General features: G+C 39.0%; 2 protein-coding genes across 2 annotated transcripts; both read right to left on the bottom strand.

The window, feature by feature from the left end:
* Positions 1-1,523: 1,523 nt before the first annotated feature.
* LOC148067574 (mitogen-activated protein kinase kinase kinase 5) lies at positions 1,524-21,373 on the bottom strand. The gene is made up of 27 exons (XM_087805216.1): positions 20,847-21,373; positions 18,634-18,821; positions 18,395-18,563; positions 17,043-17,149; positions 16,779-16,949; positions 16,398-16,510; positions 15,299-15,458; positions 15,090-15,240; positions 14,304-14,408; positions 14,006-14,055; positions 12,540-12,635; positions 12,103-12,187; positions 11,191-11,324; positions 10,445-10,572; positions 9,228-9,364; positions 8,919-9,024; positions 6,840-6,997; positions 6,565-6,766; positions 6,329-6,497; positions 6,098-6,263; positions 5,852-6,031; positions 5,591-5,696; positions 4,303-4,531; positions 4,124-4,230; positions 2,681-2,778; positions 2,530-2,606; positions 1,524-1,735 (listed from the first exon to the last, which is right to left on the bottom strand). The coding sequence occupies exons 1-27, from the start codon at positions 21,318-21,320 to the stop codon at positions 1,654-1,656; spliced, it is 3,948 nt and encodes a 1,315-aa protein (XP_087661342.1). The 5' UTR covers positions 21,321-21,373; the 3' UTR covers positions 1,524-1,653.
* Positions 21,374-22,197: 824 nt separating this feature from the next.
* Positions 22,198-24,289, bottom strand: snip1 (Smad nuclear interacting protein). The gene is made up of 4 exons (XM_087806323.1): positions 24,050-24,289; positions 23,595-23,715; positions 22,947-23,470; positions 22,198-22,861 (listed from the first exon to the last, which is right to left on the bottom strand). Exons 1-4 carry the CDS (start codon positions 24,181-24,183, stop codon positions 22,609-22,611), a joined length of 1,032 nt encoding a protein of 343 aa, XP_087662449.1. The 5' UTR covers positions 24,184-24,289; the 3' UTR covers positions 22,198-22,608.
* Positions 24,290-24,665: the final 376 nt, after the last annotated feature.

The raw sequence follows: 24,665 nt of genomic DNA, 5'->3' as shown, positions 1-24,665 counted from the left end.
AACAACTAATAAACAATAATTGTGAGCCAAAAATTATGTGACAATTTATTTTAATGCCAATTTAAATTTCACAATGAAGTCATGATGAGTACAAGCAAAATCTGTCATTTAATTGCATTTACTTAGTAGAAAAATATGCTAGACACAGCAAAATCCTGCATTTGCAAGGTTTATTTTTTCATTTATTCAAACTAATATTTGACTGAATTAGTTTACTTCTATGAAATTTTAAAATTATGAATTACTCATTTGCACTTTGACAATCAAGTTTGTAGGCTAGGGCGACCTTTGACCCACGATACGCCGATCCAATCCTACCAGCACCATGACATGACGGCAGGTTCGTATCATAAAACGCGCCGCTCTGAAGAAACTTCACAGTCACATGTTCAAAACAAAAGTCAGACGTGACTCATTCTGGTTAGAGATTCCAGACATTGCCAAGCCCAGAAAAAAAGGTGAAGTCATGTTCGCCTATGACTGGAATTCCACATATCTAGAACTGTTTTTAAAAGTATTATTTATGTTATCATATATTCTCTTGACTTACTGGCAGCATAAATCACCAGACTTCTTATGTGTAATCTGTAGTTTAACTGGCCTTAAAACATTTTAAATGTCAAACTGTGCATGTAAATGTATCAAAACAAAACAAACAGTCTTAGAGTAGAGATCAACATATTGAAAACGCATGAGGAAATGGAATCTTTGGACTAGTGTGAGGCAGCTTCACACCCTCTTAACAATCCTCACCGACCGTTTTACTCACATGACAACATCCTGAGAGGCAGCTGGTCGGAACCATTTAAAGTTTTTATAACTGGAATCAAAACAGGATGTCAGAGAAAATATGTCACCAGCTGTAAACACATCTGTACATTGTTACTATAGAAATGGCTAGAGACCAAAACAATTCTGCATTCTATCATATAAAAAATGAATGATTTTCACTTACCTATCACAATTTGATTTAAAATAAAGTCTTAATTGGACTTGATGTTGGATTGTGGCGTTTACACATGGCATCAAAAAAAATGTTCTGTTAAATCATATTTTATAAACTAAGAGAAATTTCTAACTGTTAAAAGTTAATTTATTTTCCAATATTTTATTATTCAGGCTCACATTTACATTTTTTTGCCCTTTTTCTTTAAATATATATTATAATGCCTTGTTTTTCTATAATTTAGCTAAAATCTGAATATATTCCCAATTTAAACATTACTAAAAACAATTATTTATACTGAATAATATTTAATTGAATTTTGTGCACTTTAAATAAAGTTCCATTGAAAGCACCAGCCTTGATAAACGAATCAGCAGACGATAAAAACAACAACTAAATATCTTTTTTTATAGCTAAAGTCATAATAAAGACAGGAGACAATAATTATAAAGAATATTAAAAGTTTTATTTAAAATATTAAATATTCTTTTGGTGCAAGATTGTGGTATATTTGTCTTAGGATTCTTGACATTTTATTTGAAAAAAAACAAAACAAACAAGAGCTTTTCATGTTTAAAATGTTTTAATTTAAAATGAACATTCTTTCCATTCATCAACTCCCTGAGAATGAGAACAACAAGCACCCAGCATTAAATAAAAAAAAGGAGTATTACATGCATTAACATGGAGGAAGAAACATAAAAACATTAAAGAAGAGTGTCCTCGATGCCCTCATTTGCTTTCCTGTGAGCAGTAATGGCCGCCCAGATTCTACACAGCATCCCTGCTCTGTGAAAGAAAAATCAATCGTCATTAAGAATTGACACAAGTCAATATTTTATTCCAGAACCGTCTCAAATACTTTTATCTTACCATTTAAGAAGCTCTGACATTATAAATCGAATGAGTTAGCCACACCGTTTACTAAGCAGACGACCATAGTGATACAACATCTTAAGAAACATCTTAAGACGTTTCTATTTGTTCAGGCTTTTCCTTGAATTTCTCGAAACTCCTGTGTTGTTCTGAGTATTATCTTGATCTTTAAAGTATGTACTTTTTTTTGAGTATTGTTTTGATTGTTTAAGCGCTTTGTGACCCTGGTCTCGAAAAGCGCTATATAAATAAATATTACTTACTTACTTACAAGAGAAATGGTTGAAATATTTAATATTTAATACTAAATACTTAATGTTGCAAAACATAATATGTATCTCAGGATAATATTAAGTGGATTATATTGAAAAGCAAAAGGATAAAAGAGTAAAGGTTGTTGTTTGTTTTTTTGGTGATGTGCTGATGAAGCTTCATGAAGAAGTGTCATGTTGTTAAGAGGTCAGTAGGTGGCGCCATCCGTTTATGTGTGATGTTTCATTAGAATAATTGTTCAAAACGAGGTGAAATAGCGCAGAGACCGCCATGTAGTGGACTCTGAAAATAATGACACTGCTTCATGAAGCTTCACAAAAGTGAAAATAGTGATTTATTAGTGATTTAAAAAGTGACACTAGAATTTCCACTTTTCTTTTCAAGTGATATCACACATTGTAGATGCAATCTAAAGGTGGTAAAATCCAGCTCACCTCACTCCACAGTAGATCAAATCGTCTCTGCAGGCCATGTCCAGCAGACAGTCCAGGGTGAACCCATGATTGAGCAACTAAAACAACAAAAAAAATGGTTAGAATTAACAAAGACAAATACTGATATCAAGCAAGGCGAATTTCAATCTACCGTATTGATCGTCTGTTGATCAACGGGAACGTTCTTCAGCCAGTCCACCATGGACTTCACCTCAAGGGATGAGCTTTTCTGAGAAGCCGACTCATCATCTACGACCAGACGCAGATCGGACCGTGTTAGATCAGCTTTCAACCGGTGTTGCTAAAATCATTACTGAAACCAGGGCAAGTTTATACACGTCCAACTCAAACCAGTCAGACAAAAATCCAGCGCCAGAGGCAGAGGAGTGGTCGCGATGATTCAGTGTGTGATCAAACAAAGAAGAGTGCTCACCTGATGCAACAATGCTCGTGCTGGAACTAGTTCACTTCATCAATGGATTATCAGATAAAACTAGTTCATTTGAGGCGCTGCATTTAATTTGTGTTTGTAATTAAAATGATTCATTTAATCTAGTGGAAAGCCTACTGAAAATAACATTCTTTGTCGCTGCTTCTTTACAGGCCTGTGCCTAAAGTGTATTACCCTAATTTCCTGACAATAGAGTGCTATTGAATATAACCAGCTACATTTAAAACAACCAAATAATTTGTACATATATAGGCCACAGCTCTGTTCAAGATATTTCCACAAAAATATTTCATTTAATTATAATTAATTAGATAATTATCTAATGATATCTGGTACAGGGCAGTAAATCGACCAGATAAAAATAACCAGCCTAGCAATTAAGATCTGTCGTTTCTTTTTTTTTTCTTTCTATTTAGTCAGTTCTTTACGCTGCCGTCTCCATCGATTAGTTGGTGCCAAGTTTAGGTGCAACAGCCTGCATAAACTTTTACTTAAAAGCTGCATCATATCCGTTTCTCAAAGTAAGTAAGTAAGTAAATAATTTATATTTATAGAGCGCTTTTCCAGACCAGGGTCACAAAGCGCTTAAACAATCAAAACAATACTCAATAAAATATATACTTTAAAGGTCAAGATAACACCGAGAACAACACAGGAGTTCCAGAAAATCAAGGAAAAGCCTGAACAAATAAAAGTGTCTTTTGGAGGAGTCAGTAGACTCCATCATGAGGTTGTGTGCATGAGGCAAAAATTGACTGTTCACAATTAAATAAAACTATTGTTTGTCTTCCTCTGTGCAATGTCCCTTCCAGTCGGTCCTGCCAGAGCGCCCCCTGGAGGCTGTCAGCCTTTGAATCCAAAGATTGACCTTGTCATCGTATACGACGCAGAGTTCCAAGCGTGTGAAAAAAGTAGTGATTTATTGTCCATAAATAAGTTATTCATATAATTGTGCATCTATTTCTCTTTTTTATATTTTAGGGACAGTTAAAAATATAATTTATGTTCTAAGCAAAGTTTGAAACATAAAAACCAACAAAGAATACAAGATACAAACAAGAACAACTGTGGAAAAGTTCAATTCGAAAATAGAAAAATACTATAATAATAAATAATGCAAGGACATTTTCCTCAAAACCATACCTTGTGTGGATTTCCTTAGAGTGTCAATCTCTTGTTGTTTCCTCTGAACACAGCTCCTCAGCAGCTCCTGGTACTCCCTCTCTTTGTCGCTCAGCTGACTCAGCAGTCTAAAGCCAAAAAGATGAGCCTAAAGTTGTATCCTGAAATGACCTTATAATGACTTTAAGAAGATGTATGACCTTTTTGTCTCCAACCGTAGATCCTTTAGCGTCTCGGTGAGTGGACAGCTGTTGCCTACGTCTGTGGAAAAAGGCGGCTGGGATACAGACCGGCTCTCTGGACTTTCTCGAGAGGGAAAAAGATCAAGTCTTTGATCCGTGATGAGGACTATGGGAGTGTCTGGATTCAGCGACTCCTCTGTATTTGTTTCTTCCACTTCAAATGAGGACTGTAGCTGGAGTTTAAGCTCTGACACAAAAAAGAAAGACAAATCTAATGAGCTTCTATACTGTTAGCGGAACATAACACCAAACAGACGTCTATAACGACAAGATAGAAATGGCGGAAATAAATCATGTAAAATACTAAAAGTTAATGTTCACCCAAAATTCAAATTTCACTCATTTCCTACTCACCCTCATGTCGACTCAGGGTTGGGATTATTTTCAGAGTAATCTGGTCCTTTTTAGAGTTATAGACAAAAATGTCATGTTCATTTTTATGTAGCTACTGATTTTCAGTTGCTGTCGTCTTTATCTTCATCTAAAGTGACACTTAAAAATATCCAAATACCTCCATTGTATTCATCCTTAAATAAGTCTGTATAATTTAAGCTGGTTCGTACTGGAAGCTCCCGTTCTGTAAGATCCTACTTCAAGTCTATCCTCATTGAAACACATCGCAAGAGTCAGTCAAAGATTTCCGGCGATGGCTTAGATGTTTCTGCTAAAAACAAGCTTAAAATATAGACTTCTTTAATATTTTCAATGAACAATTTCGAGGCTTCAATACAAGATGGACGTTAAAGACGAGCAGCATGGAGGTATTTGAATATTTTTAAACGTGACTTTTTGGACAAAGATGAAGACGAAGACAACTGAGTACCTGTCGCTGCATTAAAATGGACTTGCAATTTTGCCCAGGAACATATTACTCTGAAAATAATCCCAACCCTTAGTTGACATGAGGGCGAGTAGACCATGTGTGAAATTTTATTATTTGGTAAATAACTTTTTTAATTTTTAGTTGGAGAAATATATCAAGTTGATAATATTTGATTAAAAAAATGGCTGAAATAGCAAATGATACTGGGGCTGTTCCAGTTGTGACATAGGAATGCCTTTAATACAACATTAGTATAATTTATCAGATGCTCAAATCCTTAATCTGGGACTACAGGAATGTCTACAGTCATTGTATTGCCGTCATTTTACTACCAATAAGGACTGTAACTTTAAGCTCCGACACAAAAAAAGACACTTATATTTATTAGAATAAAGACAATAGCTTAACAAATGCTGGCCCGACCTGGTAAAAGAACGGTGATGGCATCCTGCACCGCCTGTCTCAGCAGGTTGTCCAGAGCGAACATCCAGTGAGGCTTCACCCGCTGCTGCTTTAACACCTTCTTCACCTGTACGTATGGAAGAAATACCTCATTGTTATTACAGAATTCATTCTCTTTCTACCACTCATTGCATTGCATTACATTTAGACACGATGCAGAACTCAATAAACCACTGTATGCTTTTCACAAAATCAACTCCCGACTCAAACGTAAGAACTCACTGCGTCTTGGAAGCTGAACAGCACCGCCTGCAGGCGATTTAGCGACACCGCACTTTTCAGTAACGAGACTCGAAGCTCCAGCAGACAGTTGGTCAACTGCCTTTTATCCGGAGATCTGATGTTTTCTCGAAGACAGCAGACGAGCTTTGTGATGTGCCCGGCTGTGAACACCTCTCCACACTTGAAAGAAAAATATTTATGTTTTATTATTTATATGCAAGTTACACTTATTTTACTCTTCCCCACCTGAGGCACGGACTCCTGGATATTCGAGACCACGTTGCCGATGAAGTCGGTAAGCACTCTGTGAAGAGTTTCCCTCCGCTCGCTGTCTTTCCTCAACATGAAGAGACCAATGTTCTCCTCCGAGGACGCTGGACTGATCATGTCTAAGGTCGAGTCATCTGGTAACCTGCGCCAGAGAGCCACAAAATCAACTTGTAAATCAACATCAGCAAAAAAAAAAGTCTGACTTACGGCAGATAGCTGCTGGTGCTCGGCGGACTGTCTTCTATTTCCTCTTCCAAGATGCAAGACTGGGGCCTCCTCAGGTCCAGGGAACAGGACAGGTCGATGGAATCCGAGTATGAATCGGTGTCTTCCACGAAGATGGAGATTGGTACGGACATGCTGCGGTGATAGTCGGCTGTGGAAAGAAGGATTGTTGTCATAAACTGCAAAACTGTCCATAAAATACTAGATATGAGTCTCACCGGCCGAAATGTCGTCAATGTCTGATTCTCTCTGAGCTTTGACCTTGACCTTCCTCGGTGATGACCTCAGGAAAGTGTCCTTCAGCAACTCAGTGGCCGTAAATCTGTCGTCTGGGTTCGGCTCAAAGCAGTTCATAATGAAGGCCTTTGCCTCGTCTGACATGCACTCAGGGACTTTAGGGTGGATCTTGAACATCCCCACCTATTTATGGAGGGAAGAATTGAACAACGAGTCAGATTATTTAGTGAACATTTCATTGAGGTGTGTTTTTTACCTTAAACATAGCTGCCTGAGGACTTCCCAGCTCATGGAATGGTGTTTTACCAGTGGCCATCTCGATGATGGTGCACCCGAGGGACCAGATATCGGCCGGTTTCCCATAACCTCGAGGTCCCTGGTCGATGATCTCTGGAGCCATGTACTGGAGAGTTCCTTAAAAAAGAAACCACCATGAGTTTATTTCTTGCATTGGGACAAGACAGTGTTGAGGGACACAGGATGGAACGACTGTGTATTTGTTTGGAAGAATGATGGGGTTTTCCCAATGCATTTAAACATGCCTAAGCTCCCTTTCTTGTCCAAGATCTTGGAGAAGGTGTTGTCTTAGCAGCTGCCTTTGTTCCTGGATCAGAGCGACATCCATGAGAAGTTTCAGTCTGGCTTCCATAAACATCACTCTACGGAGACAGCCTTACTGAAAGTGTCCAGTGACATCATGATGTCCTGCTGAGAAGACTGATAAATGAAGTGGGACAGTCTGGGCCTGTGTTAGAATGGTTCTCATCGTACCTTTCTGGGCGCAGTTTCAGTGTATCTGCCAATAAAATGAGGTCTGAATTGAGAGATCTGTTGTGTGGAGTCCCTCAAGTACCTTCTGGGTCCTTTATCTTTTTTTTGCTGTACTTGATTCCCCTGCTTAAAATCATTCATAGATTTCCTGATGTTTCTTACCACATCTTTGCTGATGAAATCCAGCTCTACGGCTCATTTGATCCAACTAAGTCTTTGGATCAGAATCTACTGATGGTTCCTCGCACACGGTTCAGGACCAGAGGAGAGAAATCCTTCCAGACTGTTGCTCCTAAGCTTTGGAACGATCTTCCTCTCCCTTTGCACTTGATGGATCTACTGACTCCTTCAAGAAACATCTAAAGACATTTTTATTTGTTCAGGGTTTTCCTTGATTTTCTGAGACTCCTGTGTTTGTCTCAGTATTATCTTGACCTTTTAAGTATATATTTTATTGAGTATGTTTTTGATTGTTTAAGCGCTTTGTGACCCTGGTCTGGAAAAGCACTCTACAAATATACTTACTTACTATTTAGGTAAATCAGGAGTGCCAGCATATTCTGAAGATCCTGGGAAAGCATTTGGTTTGTTCTCCCAAGTCCAAGTTGTTGATTCCCCGCAAAAAGGGAATATGTTGTTATGGTTGGCAATGAGATCCTTCCCAGAGAAGTTGCATTATGTAGGGATTTTGTTCAGGAGTGAGGGAAGCAAATTTTTAAAACATTTCCAAGAAGCCACAGGAGTGAGTTCCTGGCTACTCTGACTTGTAGGAAGACCCTGCTGTAGACTCGCCACTGAGATTATATCTCATGGTTTAACCAGGAATGTGTTGGCTTCCATCCCAGAGCTAGAGGAGGTTTCGTGGAAAAAATAATGTCTCTTTGTTTTCAACCATTTTCCCCACAACATCGAATAAACAGATTTCTATAGTTGGATTTTGTTACAAACAATTTTCTTTTCTACAACTCTTAAAATAACTCAAGTTGAATTGCCTGCTTTAATGAAAGACTACATGTTTTGTTCCCACAGATGGAATGATGCAGCTAATCTATTTATTTTTAAAGGCTAATGGCCTGCAGGAGGCGTAGGAGCGATACAAGTGGAATAGATCATGTGAAGAGGCAAGAGTACAAGATGTGGCACTTGAACCCTGAAGAGCTGGAAGCCAACCATGGCTGATTAAGAAAAACAAAAGTCAATTCAATTTGTGCATCATTTTCACGCCCTCATGATGGAAGCCTTTTAATTAAAATTCCCAGTAAAAGTGAAAGTCCAGTTTAAAAAACGGACTTAATCTAAAAAGACAACTTTCAGAGGTTATAAGAGCATATTACCTAAAACTGACTATGGCTATTATCGTAGGCTGGTCAATTATTTTTATCTAGTGTTACTGACAAAATCCCTGAATAAGGGTTTTTTTTCATTGACAAATCAATAAAAATGTACATTCCTTTACGATTGATGTTCATTTTGGTATAAAATTAACATTTCTTTTCTTCGGATAGCCCCCCCTAAGAATCCAAGGACACCATGATACTAGAACCACAGTGATGACTCGGCTCACCTGCAAATGTTTCCGTACAGGGGTTGATCCCTGCCAAGCGTTTGGAGGTTCCGAAATCAGAAATCTTTAAAACACCACTGTAGGTGTTGATCAGCACGTTGTCGCCCTGAAATATATTGGAAAAGGACAGATCAGAGCAGTGTGCCAATTCAGGATTGTTTTCGGATGAACCTGGGGAGTAACTCGGGAAAAGAGAATCAAGGCAAAATCGCTGGTAAATCAAAAACATTAAGTGGATCCAGCTGCAGGGGGGGAACGAGGTAACTCAAGGTTTTTTTTCCAATGCCACACAGACTTTCTCTACCTTACCTTAATGTCTCGGTGGACGATCTGATGCTCATGAAGGTATTTGATCCCCTCAAGTATTTGTTTGGTGTAGAAAATGATGGTGGGCTCATTGTCCTTCAGAGGACCCCATTTGGAGCGCAGGAGCGATGACAGACTTCCTGCAAGCATAAATATGCTTTATTATAATCCCTTTGACTTTCAAGGGCAGGGTTTTGAGGTTGTATTTCCATCACTACTTTTCTGGAACATAAAATGGAATCATGTCTTTTCCTGTAAACATGTAGAATGACCTCTGAAGCTGTACTACTTGAAAATCACTTGAATTGTAGTAGAGTGTACAACAGGAAGTCCATATTAGGAAGTGGATGAAGTCAGACAAAGAGTTGTGCAAGACTTGGCGGATGTCGCGCCCGGGGAAGTGGGTGGATCGAATCTATTCCGTCTCCGTCCAGTAAAACAATGACATAATTGTAGTTGATTTTTACACAAGTTTGTTCGAGTCTGGTCTGTTGTGTTTAGAAAACAAAACAAAAGGATAAATGTATTTTCTCTTCTTTTCTGGAGAAATATAAATATAAATAAAAAAATAAAATGCATCTGGGGGAAAATAAAACAGGTTATGTCAGGGGCGGTGCCACTATGTTACCGAGTATTGGTACCAATCCATAGAACTTGGTATTTTGTTCTTTTGGACAATATAGAACAGACTATAGATCATGGAACTATAGCCTGTTCTATGGTTGCTTTCCGAAAAAAACTTGGCTCATTAAACCTCCATGTTTATTGGCACCTTTTTGTTTTTATTACTGACATGATGCGTATATTTCATAACATGGGATTCAGTGATGCTTTGACAAAGGAAGCATGTTCTCATCTAACTGCATCGTTTCCAAAATGACAGGATTTATCACGAGGACTCATCTTTCATAATGGAGTTACTTCTGATGTTGTGATAATGTCTGTCTATGAAGAGCAACATTGGCCAAATGTAAAAAAACAAACATAAATAAAGTCCAACTGTATGATTTTTAAATATATATATATAAATATTTCATATCATTTTTTATCCATTTTCATTGCATGCATACACTTCAGAGTGTGACTTTTATGCATTTTGAATTGTACCGTCATAAAATTAAATACATTATAAAATATTATAATGTATCATCCAGACACTGTAATTTCCTCCATCTGAAAAAAAGCTAAATACACAAGAAGTACATTTTCTTGGACATTACCTCCTGGTACTTCTTCCATGAAGATCTTGATGAAACCATCTTGACTCACAGATCCCAGGTACTGGACAATGTTCCGGTGCTTGAGTCTCTTGTGTAAAGCGATCTCTTCGTGAAGTGGCTGAGAATACCTGAGAGCGTATGAAAACCGGGTAAGTATGTGTTGAACTTTTACACTTTTAAATGTGTTTATGAGTTGATTGAAATGTTGAGTCACAATGAAAATATAGTATATACAACGTATATAAGAAAGAAAAGATTTAGAAATAACTTCAATGCCATAAAAAACTCTTAAAACAATATCATACTGTTCAATATAATATAATAATAGGAGAGAATAAAGGGTGATATATACGTGTTTTATTGCAGTACAGGGATTATGTAGACTGATTTTCTTTTATATTTATTTATTAATGTAGTTTTTGTCACTGTTATGTGCAGTTTAATTATAATAGTTTTAATCTAGTTGTACTCTTGGCAATGACAGTAAAGGACTGCAGTGAATTAAAATCTCATTTTTATTAATCTAAAAACGTTTTTCTAAGTCTCAAAAAGCATGTTTTGGATCACAATTTAACATTTCAACATCCAGTGGATTCCTAGTAAGTGAGGAGATTCTGAAGAAAACATTTAGCCCAGAAGCAGCTGCCAAGTGATGTCCCAATTTGGTAACAGTCGGGGGAAATGTATCAAGAGGAAGAATTACTGTGGTTCAGTGTTCCACAGAAAAACAAGAGTGTGTCTCATACGTGCTATCCTTCTCCGGTATCTCCTTGATGGCGATACGAACTTGGTTGCTCAGATCTCTTCCAGCATAAACCACACCATAGGTCCCCTTCCCCAGGACCACCTTGTTGCCATTCTCATTGGTCTCGTAGATAAACTGCAAAACAGTATAAAGCGAATTTCCCAGACCAGGGTCACAAAGCGCTTAAACAATCAAAAACAATAAACCGATAAAATACATACTTTTAAAGGCCAATACAACATAGACACAAACACAACAGCCCAAAGAAAATGAAGAAAAAGCCTGAACAAATAAAAATGTTTGTCAATGTCAATTTCTCTCCTCTGGTCCTGAACCGTGTGCACGGAACCATCAGTGGATTCTGATCCACAAACCTCAAAGCCCTGAAGGCTGGATCAGATCACTGATGTAAGGAGGCGCTTGACCATGAATAGATATGAAAGTAAGAACCAGAATTTTAAAATGTATCCTGAAAGAAACAGGCAGCTGATGCAGAGTTTTAAGGATCGGGAAAATGTGAGTTCTTCTACAAGAGCAGGTCAGAATTCTTTAGAGTTTTGCATTTGTAAAAAGCAGTTAAATCTACTGTGGTTCGGTCTAAAGTCAGTAGAGAGTCAAAATGGCAGATTTAACAGACAGTATTAAGCTCTTTATCTAATGTGAAGGTATCAGAAAAATTACTTAATGAATTAATAATTAAATAAAAACAGTCCATACTAGAAGAAGTAATGGTTAGTTTTCACACATTTCCGATGATTAAATTTGAGTCAAATTACTAACGTATGTGTTGTACATCTCCGAAAACATCCTCTTCAGCCTGTCGTTCTTCATTTTGGCCACTATGTCACGAATGTTGAGCCAAAACTAAAAATAGACACAAGTCTACACCACAGGAATGATGGTTGCAACTGACCTCCAGTATCCCCTTACTCTGGTGGTCCAGGTCCTTGGATGGGTCTTCAGCTTGCTGCAGCAGAGAGTTCACCAGTTCACAGAACCTAGGTTGAGAGAGAAAAATGAAAAGATAATTTCATTTTAAACCTCCGTTAAGATTTCCTTCTGAGGAGGGGACATTGACACAAAAGAAGAAAATGCATTTAAATTGAAGTGGGAGACATTACTTTTCCAACATGTCCTGGGTCTGCCCCAAGGTCTCCTGGTTTTTGTTTACTATGAATGAAAATTAATTTGAATTCCTGGATTTTTCATTATATTTACTCCTTTATGAACTCAAGTTTGTGTTTGCCTTGTTTATGTCTCTCTATCGGACAAAATGACAGACTCTCTCCAACTGCAGAGTGTTTACAGAACTAAACCAACACTCAAACGCTCGCAGCAAACAAACCTCACCCTTTGCAATGAAGCTCAGATGGGAAGCAGATCTGGAAGTCATCGGAGTTGTAGTGGACGTACAGGAAGCAGCTCCGCTCGTCAATCTTTGAAGCACTTCAGTGGAGAGAAAATGGACATTGAGTGCTTTACATCATCATTCGTCAACATATATAATCAATGATTGTGGATGCATGTCAGGTTAGGTGCACAGGCCTTTTCTCATCGTTATTAACGTGAACAAGATGTTCTGTGTGCTTCAAAGCAACAACACATGACATTCAGAATTATTTTCATATTTTCTGTGAAGATGTTTTTTAATTTCAAACAGTCATAGTTCATGGAGTAGAATTCTAGATATAATTCTAATAATGCTTTTCACTAGTGACAAAGCTTCATGAAGCAGTGTCATGTTAGGTGTTAGGATAGGTGCAACATTAGTTTAAAAATGATGTGACGTTTTATTAGAACAGTTGTTCAAAACAAATGAAAATATTTCTTGACACTGCATCATGAAGCTTCATCAGACCATCACTAGATAAAACCAGAAACTGACATCACAAGAGTCTCATTGGGAAAATATCAGTCAGTCTGTTCCGGCCCTAGAGGGAGTTAAAACAAAATTTAAAATACTACTACTAATACATTAAAGCCCCACTTTAATGTTGCACATCAACGTGAAGCTAGATGTGGTTAAATTCCCAACATAGAGGCCATAGAGTCAACATCACATTTTAGTGATAAATTGTTGTGCAGCATAATTTTAAATATGCCTGAATGTTTTTTTTTATTATTAAAATCTGCAAAGAAATGTATGATAATTAACATTAAAATGCAAATAGATGTTGGTGTGAATCTTCAAAGTCACGGTTCCTACATACCAACAAAATAAAACAAGTTTAGTTTCATTGTTGAGACATATTGGAAATGACCAATTATTAAGTGGTAGAGTCAGAGATGATTTCCTTGTTATAATTCCACATTCTAGTCTGTGTAAGATTCCTGCAAAGGAGGATTCTATTTATCCTTCATGATTTATTTAAGTTACATCAATTTATTCGACATAATCACAAGGCTTGGAATCAATGATCCACCGAGATTGATAGTTTTTCTTTTTATTTGCTGGTCGTACTATACATTTATTCATTGCCTGTGCTGATGATACACTTCCTTCACAAAGATTGCAATCAGACCTAATTCACAATATTAATAAAAACAAAAACGAGATTTTTGTCTGTGAGTGACACTCATAACACTGGATTAGCAAGGTTGTAATAGATAGTTACACGCTGTAAAGAACTACAAGCTTCACTGAAGGTTACACAGTGGCAACAGATCAAAGTACAAAGGTATTGATCGGCAACGAAGAGAGGCAAACAAAATAATGAGTGGCTCGAGTGTGAAGAGGTTGTTTTGAGTTCTGCATTCGCCTGCGGGCGCGAACACACCCAGAGCTACGAGTCTTGTCTGCACATGTTTCACCTTACCTCACTCCCCGGATTGCAGACGCCGGGAAAGTCCACTGGTGCAAGCCTTTCTGTGGATCCAAACAATTGAAATAACTTGAAACTCTATGGAGCAACTTTAGAAGTGTTTATGTGTGTAAATGGTAAACAGACGTAAGCAAACAGCCTGAAGGTTTGACGCGTCTTTCAAACACAATGAAGCTCAGAGACGCGCCCACACACATTGGATTAAATATTCACCAGAAATACAGTGATTCATACAGCGACTTCCTGATAGCGTAGCTACACGTGGGAAAAGGGAGGTGGAAAGGCGGCGTACCTTAAGCGGGGTGATGTGCTTCAGCTGGACGGTGCGACTTTCGTCCTCCTCGCTGACCGACACCAGTGATGGTTGGAGAACTTTACTGGGCTCCAGAATAAGCACCTTTATATTAGATTCTTAAGGTTAGATACAAGATAGGTTGGGAAATTGCGTGGAATTCAAGTCTTGATCTCAAGAAGAGTAGTGCTGTGTCTCAAATCGCATACTAGCGTACTCAAAGTTAGTATTTTTAGAGCGTTAGTGCGTCTCAATTCTTAGTATGCAAAAATTTAGTGCGCCATGCACACTAAATTGGCGCACAAAACGCCCACAAAACTGAGTATGGTTCGATGGACACTAACCACCCTAAACGGCCGCCATCTTAATGACGTTTTAAACGGAAGTTACGTCATAAATATATATATATATATATATTCATATACTTACAGGTGCATTTTCCGCAACAGTAGGAGGATGACACGTCTTCGGTGCTGATACCGGCGTAAATATCTCGCGAATATTTAGATTCTCATATTTTTTCTTTATTTCTTTTTCCAAACTTGCAAAACGTGCTGCCAGCAGGTGGCGATAGCGTTCATACAGCTGGTTGCAACCATTGTTAAATAGAAGTAGAAGAAGAAGCTGTCGCGTCTTAACCGGTTAGTGCGTAGCAGCAGTGTTTGATTTGAGACATACTATTTGTGGAGAATTTGCTTAGTAGTTAGTATGTACACTATCCTGATGCATACTAACTTCTAGTATACTAAGAGAAGTATGCGATTTGAGACACAGCACAGGTCTTACTGGGCAGCGGTTGGTGGACACGGTCGGTTTGCAAGCCTGCAGCAGCATCTCCATCCAGAAGTCGACCGTGTCTTGCTTGGGAGACTTCACCTCTGGTGGTTTGGCGAACTGACGGTACAGAATAAAGGTCTCCATGATGGATCCCAAATACCTGCAACACAGCTCAAATTAGCACAAAGCCACAAGCATCGGACTGAATTGACTCTCACCATATCGGGGCCTTCAGCTTGTAAAGTTTCTCTGAGGCTTCAATGACTTTCCTGTGTTCATTAGCCAGAATGTTTGCCCCCAGAAAAAATCCAACGTCCCAGTATTGTTTCATCTTTTCCAGACTGCCCTTTCTTCCCAGCAGGGAGCTGATGGTTACACCTGTATGAGAGAACCAGACCAGTGATTCAGAACGCATCTCTCCATCACAAAAAGGCATTTTTAACATGTTTTTCTAAAAGCGTCTGATTTGAGTTGAACATTCATTCATGACGTGATAACATGCTAATTTGGTTATAAATGTTGAAACTAGGTTTAGATTCCAGGAAAAGGTTTGGATAATCACTAAAAAATCATGTGATTTAATGGTTATGGAAATGTTGAGAATGAGAAAAGCGACCAAGGGTTCATCTTTTTGTTAATCAAATTTCCATCTGGATCCACAAAAACTCGTGCGGCGTTTTTCTGCAAGTGAGTTACGAAAGGCTACTTCCATCTGATCTTAAGCTCACTGATATCAAAAATATATTTCAGAATGCTTCAAAAATCAGTGATGGTCTGATGAAGCTTCATGAAGCAGTGTCATTATTTTCAGAGTCCACTAGATGGCGGTCTCTGCACTATTTTCCTTTGTTTTGAACAAGATTTTTTGTATTAATTTTGTGAAACAAGAAAAACTCAAATAAATAATGTATTATTTATATATTTATTTAGAGTTGTAACTAGTAATGACTTATTAAAATTGGTACAAAAGCAAAATATAAATTTTATAGTTTCACTCCGACTACATTTCTAAGTAAGTGTGTGTATGTAAAACACACATAATCACACAAAAAAGTTCAATAGATCCTTTGTGTTAGTTCAGTTAAGGTGTATTTTAAGCTCCTCATATTTCATGTAATAAATACCATAATTAAAATAATATACGTCTATGACCTTAAAGCTTCACTTCCTGCTCTACCAGAGTTGTCACTTCTTCTATTGACACCACAAACACATGTAAATCTGATCCTCCACACCTTCATACGAGTTCCTCAGAATTCTTTTTTCCAAAAAACGTACACTTTTGTGTCAACGCTGTACATGTCGCTGCTTACACACCTATTTTGCGCAGTTCTATGGAAGTGTCAAACTCGTGACCCGCTGCCATCAGTAGCACCACGTTGTTGATGCCGGAGTGAAGAGTTGGCTCCGTCTCGAAGGCTCTTCCATACCTGGAATCAGTTTTTTATAATTATAAATTAATTAGTAAAAGTAAATCACGAAAGGGGCCAAAATCTTTAGCTATTGGAAGTTGCGGGACATACAAAATGTCTATTTAACTGTCAGAAAGTATGATATTTCTCAATCCATCTCAATTATCTCAGTGTTTCTCTTCCTTTACCAAACACTCCCATCACAATTCCTTCATCAATTTTAGTCATTTAACAATTGGATTTTGACACATTTGGCCCCGAGTAAAGAAGGAAAGAATGGTGATACCAGTAAGAGGCCTGATCGCGGCTGTGCTGGTCAGAGAAGCCGGAGCTCATGAACATGTCCTTGTAGACCCGCCCACACAGACAGTACACGTCTGAGGCCACCTTCCCGCCGGACTCCACGATGGGAAGAATCTCCTTTAGAGCTTTGGCTCGATCGCCTGGATGGTTCCGCCTAGTTAGAATGTATTTAAGCAAATATTTGACTGGAGAAAAAAAACAGCATCTTTGAATTGAACCACATGTCGTGTTAGCAGTGAGATGGTACCTATTGAGTGCAAATATGTAGTGGAACTTGATATTGGGATGCCTTGCTACCAGACACATGGGCAGCTCATTGAGAGTCTCCACCAGCTTGATCATGGAATCATAGTCCTGCACACAAAAGGGCAGATTGAATTATTTACTCCATTTAAACAGCAGAGACACCAGATACCACACTGAATCTGTTTCGAGACGTTCTTTGTGTGCTTTATCAGAGCTCGATGTGTGGCCTTCATCTTCATCAGTCATTTTAACACCTCATAGATTCTAATCAATAGAAGCTTTTAGATTTCTTATTTTCATTTTATTGTGACCTTCACTCGATACCCTCCTGTCAGCTGGAACCTCCCTAAGGTCAGACTGCCTCAGGTTTTTTGGTTTGAAAAAAGATGTTACACCTTTGACTCACAGTTCATAAAAATTTTAACAAAGTCCTCGATAATCATAAATAATATTGTTAATGTTATATCATAAAATGCGCAAGTTAGGTAATTCAAATAATAAGCAAGGATTTTTTATTTACCCAGTAAAATGTTTTTTTTCTGAGGCAAAAACTAGATTTTTGACTGGAAACCAAAGCTACTGTCTTGAAACTAAAACCCTACTAAATCCTTTATCCGAAAGCATTTTACTTTTGGTCTAATAATTCAGATTTTCATCTTAAACTTTACTTTTTACTCTAATACGCATAGTTTTATTTTAAAACCTCTTGCTTTTGATCTTGACATTCCGACTCATTTTTCTTTTAGAAATTAAACATTTTATATCTAAATGTTCAGTATTGAATTGAAAAAAACTTTTGATCCAGATTAATGATTATAAATAAACATAAATATTTTGATTATAAACTTAGCAGTATTACATTAAAATAAATTGTTAATCCAAGAATTTACACTTTAATTTAAAATGACTCTAAAACATTTAGCAAATCATTTTGATATATGTAAAAAATACATATTTTAATCTAAAATCTTTGATCTAAAAATAAAGACTTTCAATCACATTTAATTCAAATTTTACTTTTAAAACCACAATCTGCAGTCTTTCATAAAAAAAAGTGTCTAAAACCGATCAATCAAAAAATGTTTATCCAGGAATTTTGTCTTGAAAAATGTACAGCTTAAAATAAATCATACATAAAAATATTCAGATTTGCATTTAAACTTTCACATCAAATAAATAAACTTTTATCAAAAACGATCCTAAAGACAATACTTGAGACTTTCACCAACACACGTTTTTTTTTTTCATTCCTTTTACTTTTTTCCACGGTCCTCTGAAATAACGGTCTAGAGTGCCTTCCAACCGCCTTTTTTGGTTAAGAACAATCTTTTTTTTATCTCACATACGACTGACCTGAATGTCCCTGTATGAGAGCAGCAGGTTCATGACGATATCTGGGGTCAGCAGCTCCACGCTGTCCAGACGCTGCTGGATGCGACTCAGCTCGTTGCTCAGGTTTTTACCAGTCAGTCTCTCTCTCGCCATGCGGATCTCGTTTCTGATGGACTCTCGGAAATACTCGCTGCCGTGACACAAGACCGCAGTTAAGTCAAAGTAGCGTCGCGTAGACCTTGGAGATGGTCGAGCCCCACCTGGACTGCAGGTGCACGTTGTTGAACAGATGCACCAGTCTCTCCACCAGGGGGGTCAGCAGTGGCTCCAGCTGGAAGGTGGGGTGCATCAGCTCTTTGATGCCCGTCATGATGGAGGCATCGCAGGCGAACACTTTGCCCTGAGGCGACACCACGTAGGGGATGAAGGTGTAACTTCCACACTGCTCCTGCACAAGAAAGCAAGGAAGTAGTTTTAGTCGAACACGGCAACAAACGAATCTGTCGTAAGATTATGACCACAGTAATACAAACTTTTGTTCACGCAAAATTCTAATTTCACTCTTGTTTTACTTAACCTCATGTCAACTAAGGGTTGGGATAAAATTGTAATTTTAAAAGGTTTGTTGTGAACAGTCACTCATGTCGAGGCTTCAATACAAGATGGACATGATTAAGGTATTTGGATGTTTTGATGTGTTTGTTTGAACAATGACAAGTTAGCATCGGTCGCTAATTTAAAATGGACTTGCATTTTTGCCTGTAAATTCAAAAAGGAACAGGGACTCTACTTTAAAAATAATCCCAACCTTTAGTCGACATGAGGGTGGGTAGAAATTTAATGAAAAAATAAAAAAATATATCAGTTTAAGAGACTTATTGGCAACAACTTTTTTTACATGAACATTTCTGTTTTTAGAGCTTGATTGTCAATTGAATGATGCTGTACATTTGTTGTGAATATTGAAAAAATCTTTAGAGGTCACAATGTCAACAATCTGATGGCCCAAATACAATTACTTGGCGGGCCAAATGTGGCCCGTGTGCCACCTTGAGTTTGACGTCATATAACACCGCCAGTGTTAAGTAAGTAAGTAAGTAAGTCATTTATATTTATATAGCGCTTTTACAGACCAGGGTCACAAAGCGCTTAAACAATCGAAATAATACGCAATAAAGTATATACTTTAAAGGTCAAGATAAAACTGATAACACAACAGGAGTTCCAGAAAATCAAGGAAAAGCCTGAACAAATAAAAAGTGTCTTAAGATGTTTCTTAAAGGAGTCAGTAGATCCATCAAGCGCAAAGAGAGAGGAAGATCGTTCTAAAGCTTAGGAGCAACAGCCTGGAAGGATTTCCCTCCTCTGGTCCTGAACCGTGTGCAAGGAACCATCAGTAGATTCTGATCCACAGACCTCAGAGCCCGAGCTGGGGTGTAAGGCTGGATTAGATCACTGATGTAAGTAAGTAAGTAAGTAATATTTATTTATATAGCGCTTTTCCAGACCAGGGTCACAAAGCACTTAAACAATCAAAACAATACTCAAAAAAGTATATACACTTTAAAAATCAAGATAATACTGAGAACAACACAGGAGTTCCAGAAAATCAAGGAAAAGCCTGAACAAATAGAGTCTGACCATGAATAGATCTGAAAGTAAGAACCAGAATTTTAAAGTTGATCCTGAAAGAAACTGGAAGCCAGTGAAGAGTTTTAAGGATCGGAGAAATGTGAGTTCTTGTACTTGAGCGGGTCAGAATTCTCGCTGCAGAGTTCTGAATCAACTGCAGGCGAGACAGATCCTTCTTGTTAAGACATGAAAACAAACTGTTACAATAGTCCAGGCGAGAAGATACAAACGCATGGAATACAAGCTCCAGATCATGTTGTGACAACATTTTCCTAAATTTAGAGATTTTTCTCAGTTGAAGGAAACAGTTTCTGGTCAGTTTTTTGCAGTGTTGAACTAGAGACATGTCTATATCAAATACAACACCCAGGTTTCTCAGGTTCAGTTTGACAGACTGACTTAAGTCACCCAAGTACTGACTCAACCGTGGAACCGTATCATCAGGAGCAATCACCAGAGTTTCAGTTTTGTCCACATTTAGCTGCAAAGTGTTTTCACTCATTGTTTGATTTCTAGAAAACAATTGACTAATCTGTTCAACCTCTGGGGCTCAGTTGGATCAAAAGAGCATTAGCGTAAAATCTGCCAGAAGTCCATGTATACTTACTGACATCTATAATATATGATCCTTATCTTAAACACTGTCATCTTTAGAGGTCACAATACCAACAAGGACAATGACCTCCTTTGGAATTTGAGCCAACAATCTGATGGGCCAAATACAGTTACTTGGCGGGCCAAATGTGGCCCGTGTGCCACATAACACCGCCAGTGTAAAGGTGTAATCTCAGTGTATGCAGGTGTGTGTGAGGGGTTCTGTCAGTCTTGTCAGTGTACTGACCTTGATGGCGTGAACATCACCGTCCTGCTTGTAACAGTACAATATGATGTTGTTGGTCATGCTGAAACTTTCCCTCACTCCCAGATGGTAGAAGATGGAGGGCTGACAGAAGGAGTCGCTGATCTCCACCACGGCCACGTCTGCGTTGTAGAAACTGTCCAGCACCTCGGTGGTGCCCAGCGAGATCCTCTCGAACGGGATGGTGTCCAGCGTGGCGTGGGCGTCCCCGCAGGCTTCTGCGAGACCCTGGAGCGACAGGTTCTCCTCGCTGTGCGCCACGGACGCGTCCTGGTTGGTGATGTACGCCACGGTCACGGCTCTGGTGCGGCTCCGCGGGGACACGGAGGGTTTGCCGCTGGGGTTCATGTCGATCGCCAGCGGGTCCTGCCACAGACTCCCCGCGGAGACCCACACCGGGTCCCGGCGCTTCAGCTCGTGGCGGAGGCTCATCCGCCTGCGCTCGGTCGTGTACATGTTTTGATCCCTTCCACGCTCCTCCGGTGCGAGGATACTTTCACAAAAGTGAATCCACCGAATTCCTCCCCTCCTCCCCAGGTGGATCCACGCCTCCGTCCGGACTCTGTTGTGTCCCCGCCCTGCGGAGCTCCTCCTGCTGGCCCTGGAACCAAAGACCAACTCTCTCCTGACCTCTACTGACACTTCACAACAACAGCAATACATTCAATTCTTTTTCATAACTTTTTTTTTTAACTTTCCCTTACTTAATTCCCATTATGCAATTCTGACAAAAATTAAGTAGCAGTTCTACTTTTTTATTTGTTCAGGCTTTTCCTTGATTTTCTGGAACTCCTGTTGTGTTATCAGTTTAACTTGCCCTTTAAAGTATATACTTTATTGAATATTGTTTTGATTGTTTAAGTGCTTTGTGACCCTGGTCTGGAAAAGCGCTATACAAATAACTTACTTCAAGTCTCCCCTGAATGACTTGAACTCCTTGTTGTCGGCTTTTTGAGACAAACTTTACAAACTTTGTCCTTTTTGGTGGAAAAGTTTTCTAGAACATCATTTAAAGTTTCAAATCCATTGTTTACTATTGCTGCAGGAAATACCTAAAAGCATTTGCACTGTGGCAATATTTTCCGATGCAATTTATGTTTTTTACAAAACTAATCTGTTTCTTTTTTAACCTTCCCATTAGTGATTTGCCTATGAAGCTTCATAAAGCAGTGTCATTTTGTTTAGAGGTCAGTAGGTGGCGCCAACAGTTTAAAAATGATGCAAGTAATTTTTATTTGTATAGCGCTTTTCCAGACCAGGGTCACATATTTTTGAATATTTACACAAGGATTTAAGCCCCTCGTGTGAAAAGGAAGACACTAGATAAATGGAAACCATTTTTTTTGTTTATTTACAAAGAATATCAAACATCAATGTTGTGTAAACAAAGCCAAAAAAAAAATTAAATGGCAAAAAAATGGCATTGTATATACAAAAAAGGAATCGCCATCATATGAATGTATGAAGGAGAAACAAAAGTCTAAATTATGAGTCGTTTGTATGACATGAGAAACCAAGTTTACATTCACTGTGGCCAACGACGAAGTTCTGATGCATGTTTGTATTCCATTCTTTGCTCGATTTAAAAATATACTGTTTAATATTTAACATAATATACAAACAACCTGAGTCTGAAGGTCTTAAGAGGGAGACGTGGCAGGTCCCAGCGATCGTCGGCAGATTACAGAAAGCACAAACCATTATAATCTATGAAGTAATCCTGCCAAAACGCATCCTGATCAAATCACTCGTCGAGTCCATCGTCGTCCTCCTCCAGCTTGACATCCACCTCGCTGGTGTCGGAGAACTCGTGCAGGAGGACGTACTCGCGGCTGCTGAAGCCAAACTTCAGCACGTCCTTCTCCTTGAGCTCGTAGTAGCGCTGTGGCTCGACGCGGTTGTTGTTCAGGAAGGTGCCGTTTCCCGAGCCCAGGTCGATGATGTAGGGTTTCACCCGGCGGCCTGGGGTGCCGTCCGACCGAGTGAACTCCACCAGTCTGAAAAAAAAAACCAGAAGTATTTACTATAATCTTTCTAGGAGGAGGAGAAATCTACAATGTGCAAATGGAGCTTGTGTTTTACCTGTACTGAAACACAGCGTGTTGCTTTGAGCAGGAAGGGTGATCAATGGGTATATCGGCGATTTTTCTCTGCCGTCCCATCAAATAGGCGCTCTGTCTGTGAATGTACATGACGGGAAGTGGCTCGTCGTTCTTGAAAGGGTACAGACGCCATCTTCTCTTCGGAATACGAGCCTCGGGTGGTTCATTGTACTTAATCACCACACCCTTGTACGTGTTTGTGTCCTCAGTGAGGGCTCCCGAGAGTCCAAAGTTTGGCTTCTCTTTGTCAGGAGGTGGGGCATCTTCGGGGCTTTGGCTCGGACCCTCGGGTTCTCCAAAATTCTGTTCCCCCTCCGCCTCTCGCCTCTGTCGGTTTTCTCGTCGACGTTCGTCGTGCTGTTGCCTTTCTTCCTGCTGCGAGTCGAGCGCACGCCGCTCTCTGGGTCGCTCTCGCTCCTGGGGTCGGTCTGCTTCCCAGCGGCTACGCCTCTCATCCGGCTGATCGTTCCTTCTTCGACGATCATCCCGATGCTCCTCCCGTTCCTTCGAGAAAGAAGGGACATATTTCATTATTATTTTTCGCCATTTTTCAAGTTCATGCATAACATTTATACGGGTCATACTGATGGTTCAATACATCTGATAAGATAACCAGGAACATAATCACCCGCTTTATCCTGGCTTCAGCTCCCCGGTGAGGGCTTCGACTTCTGGGAGAACCGCTGCCTCGCCTGGCCGGAGAAGCTGCTCTTCGAGCTGGGGAACGATCTCTTGCCCTCGGTGGAGAACTTCAGGACAAAGTAGATAAAAGCAAACTTAGTCAGACCGTTTAATGTTACATTTTTTTTTTAATTATTATCTATTTCCCCATAAAACAGTTTGATTTAAACTCCGCTATTTAGTAGATTGAATGTTTAAGTTTTTTGAAAAAGATAGAAACAGATCTAAATACGATCCCATTAAACAAACGGCCCTTTTGTTCACTCATTGGATATACAACACAATATGCACACCTGTTACAAGCTGCCTTCTAAATGCAAAATACAATAATATAAATCCGCTTATACGACACGATTACACATAAAAACAAATTAAAATGTGAGCTAAATCCGCTGTAAATACCGGTTTGCTCTTCGTCTCGGGGGACTCGGTGAACGTCGTGAACTCTTCGGCCTAACCGGACTCAGTCTCTCTTCCTTAACCTTTACTCTGATTTCCGGGGAATCCCGTCTTCGGTGCCTCTTCTCTTTGGCCATTCTGTGGGTTTTTATCAAAAGATCGACGACGAATTAAACGTTACGATTCAAAGGCGTATCCTCATCACAACTTGAACAAAAGCGCATGAGACCATAGCACGACGATCACGAACTGTTTCCGGTTGTGCTCGGAAAAATAATCTCGGAAGGACACATCGTGTGCGTCTTTTGTTCCGCTCGACATGGGTGGAAGAGCGTTTGCTCTAAATGTAAAAACATAAATTTAAAAGCTGAAACGAGAACAATCCGATTATTAATGAGATAACACGTATAAATAAAAATATGATTGTTGTTCTATTTTTTACGTCTATTGTCAGAGCGGAAAAGTCGTTAAAATGTTGTTCTACAAGGAACGCGGAAAAAAGAAAATCTATACATACGTAAATAAAAATTGTGAACGAATTAAAATCTAAATAAAACAAACTCCGTACTTTGGGAAGTCGGAAACATTATATTGAAACACCAGAATCGTCTCCATAGCA

Source organism: Callionymus lyra, chromosome 13, assembly GCF_982586985.1.
Source record: "Callionymus lyra chromosome 13, fCalLyr1.hap1.1, whole genome shotgun sequence".
NCBI classification, from domain to species: Eukaryota; Metazoa; Chordata; class Actinopteri; order Syngnathiformes; family Callionymidae; genus Callionymus; species Callionymus lyra.
The sequence above is the reverse complement of the archived record's forward strand: the minus strand, read 5'-3'. Positions and strand labels throughout refer to the sequence as shown.